At 43.6% G+C, this 7781-nt stretch overlaps 1 protein-coding gene across 1 annotated transcript in view; it reads right to left on the reverse strand.

The window, feature by feature from the left end:
• Positions 1–2676, reverse strand: part of LOC108800804 (vomeronasal type-2 receptor 26-like) — a gene marked incomplete at its 3' end in the record, with an annotated part of 31891 nt that extends 29215 nt beyond the window's left edge. Inside the window, exon 1 of the mRNA XM_018572815.1 lies at positions 2641–2676. Within this exon, the coding sequence (XP_018428317.1) occupies positions 2641–2676 (36 nt within the window). The remainder of the gene's footprint in view (positions 1–2640) is intronic.
• Positions 2677–7781: the final 5105 nt, after the last annotated feature.

Below are 7781 nucleotides of genomic sequence, written 5' to 3' on the forward strand. Positions count from 1 at the left end.
GAGCGGCCGGTGTCTCTCCTCCCACACCGCTCAGCCGCCTATCACAGTCCGACAGAGCGGTGTGGGGCGGAGACAGCCCACGCTGTCACAGGAGGCTGGGCTCTCCTCCCTGCACCACCCCGCCCAGCCTCCTGTGACAGCGTGTCATTGAGGAGAGCAAGAAACAAACACTCAGCAATCAGTGATCGCTGAGTGTTTGTAGATAATTGAGGACATGGTATGGTTACTATATCCTCAATTATGAAAGAATGGGAGTGATCTATATCCCCTCCTGTTCATTCATAGTTGTAGTTATAGTAAACATACTCAGTCCTCATGTTATCAATGAACAGGAACACTCATAAAGGATGCCTGTTCATTGATAGCAGGGGATACAGAAAAAGAGATTGAGGACTCTGTGTTCTCAATCTCTTTTTCTATTTTAACCCCTTTGTGACGGGAGACGTACAGTGTACGTCTTGTCACTTTGTGCCTATATGACTGGCCACGTACACTGTACGTGACGAGTTATATCAGGCTTTGTAATGCCGGTATTTGCTGATTCTCAGCATTTAACAGTCATTCATTAATGTCTCAGTATTGAGGCATTAATTAATGAAATAATTAAGCTTTTTGTAAAAGCTTCTTCCTTTCATTAATGAAAGAATGAAGCCGTTACATGCAAATAGAGGACCGCAATTTGCGATCCCGTATTTGACAGCTCAAAATAGCAGAGAGGCAGCAGTGACTCACCTCACCTCTCTGCTATTTGTTTTGACAGCTCGAGAGCCCGATGTTTAGATACATTTCAATGAAAGGATACAATGTATATCTTTTAAATGAAATGTATCAGTTCTGTTCGTCTAGGCACGATCAAAGAGCTTTTAGTGAGATCTGAATCTGACTAAAGTCAGGATCAGTCTCTAAGGTTAAAAATTAATACAAATTAAAAACATTTAAAAAAAAAAGTTTATAGAAAAATAAATAAACATAAAATATTTAACAAAAATTAAAAATGTGAAAAAAATTAAAAGAAAAACATGTGTGGGGGTGGGGGGTACAGTTCCAGTGGATGTTTATATAATGGGGGGGCAAAAAAATTATTTCTGCCCCGGGCGCCCATAACTCTGGTTATGCCACTGGAACTCCTCGCACTCCTCCCACCTCTCCTACGCTACACTTCGGCGCCTCAAGCGCTGCCTTTTCTCACACCAGCTCCTGGATATATGGCGCATGCAGCACCCTTCCACCAGGGACTACACTTACTTCTCCGCCCTACACCAAAGTTATACCCGCATAGATCTCTTTCTAGTCCGCCAAATATCCAGGGTACGACACACGGACATTGGGAATGTTACCCTTTCAGACAACGCTCCAGTCTCCCTCCTTCTAGATCTGTAGACCCCCTCCTCCCGGTCCCTGGTGGTGAAGACTGAACGATTCCCTTTGCCAGGAGCCTGGTTTTGCTGACTCCCTGGGGAGGGACAGTGCTCTGTTCTTCACAGAAAGCACCACGCCTGATACCCCCCTACACCGTGTGGGAGGCGCACAAAGCTACTATCAGGGGTCTGCTTATTGCCCAGGGCTCCAGGATCAAGAAACAGAGGCAGAAGGAAGTGGCTTCCCTCCTGGCACAGATCCATACCCTAGAAACCCAACACAAGCATCATGCTGAGTCCACCATTGGAGCCCAACTACGTCTGGCGCGGGAACAACTCCGTACCCTGTGCAGCTCTAGGGTTAAGTCCACAATGCTTAAATGTTGCCGTACTTTTTACGAGTATGGCAACCAATGCGGCAAGTACCTTGTGAGAGCACTACGTAAACAGCACACCCGGACATAGGTCACCTCTGTCACATCACCCATGGGCAACAAATCTTCACTCCCAGCGGAATTCGCTCTGATAGGATTCAGCTACCTGCAGCGGATTGAGGATACAGGATTCACTTTCACCCTATTCTGGACCCCATTCCTACACCTTGAAAAAACACTTAAATAAAGAATTTATCAAAAAAAACCTCTCCACCCTTCTTACCATTATCTCCCCCAACAGAGCTGCATCCTCCCCAGGTGCAGTCCATCCCTGCTGTAGAGCTGGTAAAAGACTGAAAAGTCAGCCATTTCTCTTTGAACCCAAACCCCTCATTTTTACACATGGTGATTTATTTTTTTAAGGAACAATACAAAACAAAAAAAAAGTGTGGGGTTACCCTTAAAATCCATAACATGACCTTATTCAGCCATATAGCCTTGGCGAGCAAGAAAAGAGACAGATTTATGTGCCGTCCCTCTTCCTGAACCATACTAGGCCACATGCCTTCAAAATTGGATTAAAGGTAGAGTGGCAAATATCCTCTCTTGGCATGACTGCAAGCTGAGAGATTGCAATTGTGATGTCTGAATGGCTAAATTGCAATAATTTCCATGATGTTTTATTAAGCTTTTAATTTTGGACTTTCTATCATTTCCGGTTCCAGTGATAATGTATTACCAGTAAAAAAACCTTTATTATAAAGGGTCTTCCAGGTTCTGATTATATCCCACATAATAAAACCTACACACTTTTTGGGCATTGCATATGACAATGGAGGTGTCCTTAAAACTCCAAATGTAGCATTTTCTTTTCACTTTCATGAACTTGCAATTGTTTATGTACTTACATAGTATAGGATCGTTCCAATGACTATGGTGAACATAACCGGTGATCAGCCTGTGGTGGGCTGAAGAAAGGAAAAATGGTTACTGCGTTTCTACACTGGGGATGGTCCACCGGTTCGATTCGAACATGAGTTTGACTCGAACATCGCCTGTTCGAGCGTTCACCGAACGCCGAACTTTGTGGAATGTTCGCAGCCTGTTCGACTGTGCAACGTCCCACAAGGCAATGAGCCCTCTGAAGCTCTAATTGGTTAAAGGCTTGCACCTAACCACAGGTACAGTGCAAGACTTTGCCAAATCAGGGCTCAGAACTCAGTTGAAGCCATGATTGGGCAAAGTCATGATGACTTTGCCCAATCATGGCTCACCTGTCAGATGATGTCAATCTACACAATTGGACGAAGCTAGCTGTCACCGCTAGCTCCGCCCAATTTTTTATGTTTTGCTGGCATCTGTCAAAATGCCATTATGCGGCAGGAGTCCGCGGGGAGCGGACTGGACGGCGGGCGTCATATTTTAAAAATTATTATTATTTCGATTTATTTTTAATTGTTTTATTTTTTATTTCATCTTGTCATTGTGGACAACGCTGGACGCCATGATTGACATAGAATTAGGTCGGTGGATCCATTTTAGTCTGGACTTTTTAAAACTATTTTATTTAACCCTTTAGTGAATGGGTACAAGTACCCCTTACTCATTCACAAGGTGGGAGTGGCATCTGGGTGCCCCCTTAAAGGGGTACCCCAATGCAAATAAGCCCCTTTGCCCACGGACCCCCACAATCACCGGGACAGGGTTGTGGGGACGAGGCTCTTGTCCCCATCGGAACGGGGATAAGGTGGTTTTCCAGGGAAACCATCCCCCCAGGGGAAACCACCCTTTTCCATGGGAAAACCACCCTCTCAGTGCCGAGGGCATGTGGCCTGGTGTGGGAAGCTTGTTCATCCCTCCCTTTCTGGCCCTGCCAGGCCTATGCTCGGATCAAGGGTCTGGTATGGAAATTTAGGAGGGAGCCCACGTTTCTTCCCCCCCCTCCCCATTGTTGGGGGTGCGGTTCCTTTTTAAAATTCCTACCAAACCTTAAGGGCCTGGTATGACTTTGAGTGGTAACCCTATGCTTTAAAAAAAAAAAAAAATTGGTCCCTCCTAACATTCCTAACAGACCTAAAGGGTCTGGTATTGTTTCGGAGGGGGATCCCCACACTTTAAGAGTAAAAAAAAAAGAAATGTCAGTTTTGCTGCAGCAGGTTTTATACATCGTACAGATCCGCCACTTCACAGGCAGGTTATGGGGGAACCCCCAGACACAGTATTTGAAGGAATTTTTCATTTTAATTCTTACCCTTTAAGTCATGTTAAAATCACTGCTCCTTTAAAAACGTTTTGTTTTTTGTTTTTTTGTTCTCATTGATTCCTGTCCAAAGGGACTCAGCAGATACTTCAATCTCCTCTTCAGGTTTGATCAAACCAATGCAGTATGGAGGGCTAGTGAATATAATTTCAGGGTCTGGAGTTAGTGATAGAAGTGCCACAAAGTCTAATTATGCCAACACTTTAATGTCACACCAGCTCTGCTAACCTGCATCATTTTGAATGCCCTCTCAATGTAGCACAATGCATGAAAAATTAAGCAGATACCTTTTTTTCACTAGAGACAACAATGTACAGATGGTTCCCAATGTTCCCAATGTGTGTTTGCAAAGTGTGTTGGGGACTACTCCACCAATGCTGTGTTATCATTAGGGATGCACCTATACCGGTACTGAGTACTCATGAAAGTGCTAATACCGGCGCATTAAATTTTTAAACTGAAGCCGGCACTGTAAGTAGGTGCCACCATTCACAGGAAGGCTGCCAAGGTCCCCAGCACTTCCTGTGAATCGTGGTGCTTGTTTGCCACAAATCTTTGTCTCCTTCCTGTGGAACCATGCTGCCTGCACCAGCCCGTGAGACCGACCTGGACCACTAGTGAGACCTCTCACAGCCCACCATAGATGTATACATTGACTGCAGATCATTTACTAGAATATATGTTTTGTCTTAGACAAAAAGCATGATTTAGTCTTTGGAATTATGAAACATTTTACAATGGGGCAATGCAGGATTGTCATTACAGTAAAAATGACACAAAATGCAGCTGAGGCCCAGCTGCGTAAAAAAATTATGTATACAACCTTTGCAGTTCTGGAGCACTGAAAGAGAGCTTTAGAGGCTGCACAAGGTGGTAATGCTGGCAGGCCAGCAACAGTGGCAGGTAATGGAGCCAGGCCAGCCATGGTGGCAGGACATGGTAATGCTGTAAGATATAAAAATGTTTTTTGTGCCAGCTTTCACATAAAAAGTTGTTGGAGGTTTAAAACTTATTGCTGATCCAGTACGATGTTATTTTGGTAAAAGTGAGCTGGTCAACTGTGTCAGGGGACATTGGATTTGTATGCCTGTTACAAACATGACTGCTGCCTGTAATGCCCATTCTGATAGAACACTGGCCACAGGGCAGGCTAGCAGCTTGATTGCATACTGGACAAGATGCAGCATGGGCATCAAAAATTCCAGAGGGTTCTCCATTCGAATGGTGCCTGCTTAGACCATGGACCCCAAGTAATCTAAGATCATATGGTTTAGGCCAGGGCCGGTGCTAGGAGTTTTGCCTACACAGGCAAAGGTGCATTTTTTCATTATTACACTACACAGTGTGCACTACAGTAGGAACACCAAAGGGGTAGTGTCACTGATACCTGCCTTGTTGTGGCTCACCATTCTTGTCACTTGTTCAGGAGTTACTGATGTGGTTAAAAGAACCTCAGATCCTCAGAGCCCAACTTTATCCCATACTCTCACAAATACTCAATGGAAGCCGACAGTTGCAAGTGCAGCTGCTGCAGTATGGCCATCATCAAGTACCCATGCTTGGGCAGAACACATATTAGACAGAAGATAGGCAGCCTGTGTTGCCACTGAATTTTGATCAGACACTCTTCTGGCCTACCAGAGGACATTATGGAAGCCATGATACCTAACTAGTGACCACTGCACCACCAGGTTGAGGATGTGTGCCAGGAAAGGCACACGTCCCTGCTGAAGGGCAAACAGCAGGTTGGTGCCATTGTCACACACAACCTTTTCCGGCACAAGATGGCATTGGGGTCAGCCACCTCTTGACCTGCCCCTGAAAAGCTGACAGAATTTCTGGTCCAATGTGACTCTTGTTCCCCAGGCATACCAGCTAAAAAACAGCCTGGCAGCTTTTTGTCTGGGCCTTTGCATATGCTCTTGGCCCCACACAGCGAAAAAGTTATTTATTAAAGTTCCCAACATCAATCATATCATGCACTGATGTAGATCCTTCTTATTTATGATGACTGACCATCTAAAATTGTTTCCAGATCGCCCAACAATGTTTCTATAATACCACAATGACCTGCAACCCCATGATGCTGCTCCACAGTTACTCTCATCCTAAATGACAGATCCCCAGCTGGCTTCTGTTTGCAAAACTAAAATGCCTGGGGAACCTCGGTGATGTCATTGATCAAATATGGGCATGACCATATTTGGTGAATGATGTTACGCAGGATTCCCTACTGCTCCCTACTTTTATGTGTAGGTTTAAGGCATTGGGTAATATTTTACTTGTTTTGCATTGGTACATTTCCCTATAGCAGTGCTCATCTACTCATGCCCTTTTCTTTAACTCAATCTTGAACATTTGCCTTGAAAAAGGTCAGAACAAAATGATAAGCGTTGGCTCCAATAGACATCAGTGAATCAGCGTTATGTTCAGGGTTGGTGAGCTGCCCTGCTGGTTCATTAAATGTCCAGTGAACCAAACCTTGCCCCGTTCACTCCTCACTATTCATTATCAGGAATGAGCTTCAAACTATTTTTTCTTACTATGAAAAAACATAAATATTGAGGTGTCAGAACTTTTGCTACAACATTGGTATGAAATAAAAGAGATGAGGTCACAAAATTAATTTCAAACTCATAAGAAACTCACGTTGAAACTTTACAAGGAGAAAACTAAATAAAGTGTGGACACCGTCTTGGAAGAAGACAATGGAACACCCCTGAGATATTTGCCATGTACTCCCATGACCATTGTGTCTTAGGTATCTGCCTCTGGGAGGTAAACAGTTTATTTACCAGGCTCATAAACCATGGACAATGCCTTTGTCTGAATGGTAAATTATCACACTAGTTTGAGCTTTGCTTAAATAAATGAAATGACTGAACAGATGTCCTAAGAGACGGACTGGTAGAAACAGGGTCAAAAGTTGTATTAAAATGTATTATATCTGATATCTTATACAGAATTTGTTATGCCAATCACCCACCTCAAATAATCAGATATCTACACGTGTGTAGTCAAATATAGAAACATGTCATAGTTATGATAAGTGACTGATTCCACCACTTATATGAAGGTTGTTATTGTTTAATCTCTACCTTACTGCCATGTAAGTATCATGAATGAACCAACTTACCACCACCCGAGATTCCATAAATAAAATAAGGGTAATACACTTTATTAATGTGGACCTTTATACAGATCTTTACAATAACAACAAGCACACCTTTAGAAATGTTTAGTAATGACAATCTATAAACAGATACTTCTAGATCATTGCCGGCTTTCTATTCTTTGCATTCCTTATTTCTCTTTTCTTCCCCAGTCTTCTCACAGTGGCCTTATTTACTAAGCTCAGATCACTAGCTCTCCTATTACGTCCTGAAAATCTGGCAAATGTAAACATGCACATCATGATCCCCCCTTTTGTTGGTAGTCATTGGGAGTTATATGGATCCTCTGCTGCTGTCTCCGAACTCCTGCATTTTAGCTGAGGGATGTCACACCGGATGTATGCAGCCTCTGTCAGGCTGGATGTCACTCTGCTCTGTGCTTCTGACACACAACAGAGCATGTTCCTCTGGCAGTTAGAGTGACACAATCATTCAGAGGTGTAGCTAGATCTAGGGTAGGTGACCTAGTTGCCCCCTGAATAGTGATGTCTCTTTTTAGAGCTTCTACTAATATATACAAATACAATAGTCACAGCTCCAGGTGGGTCAAAGCTTGCTTTCACAGCAAATAATACCCAAATAATAAGTTATCATTACTGCCTTGGGTGGTAGAACA

This window comes from Nanorana parkeri, unplaced genomic scaffold, assembly GCF_000935625.1.
Source record: "Nanorana parkeri isolate BGI_ZX_2015 unplaced genomic scaffold, ASM93562v1 scaffold2140, whole genome shotgun sequence".
NCBI classification, from domain to species: domain Eukaryota; kingdom Metazoa; phylum Chordata; class Amphibia; order Anura; family Dicroglossidae; genus Nanorana; species Nanorana parkeri.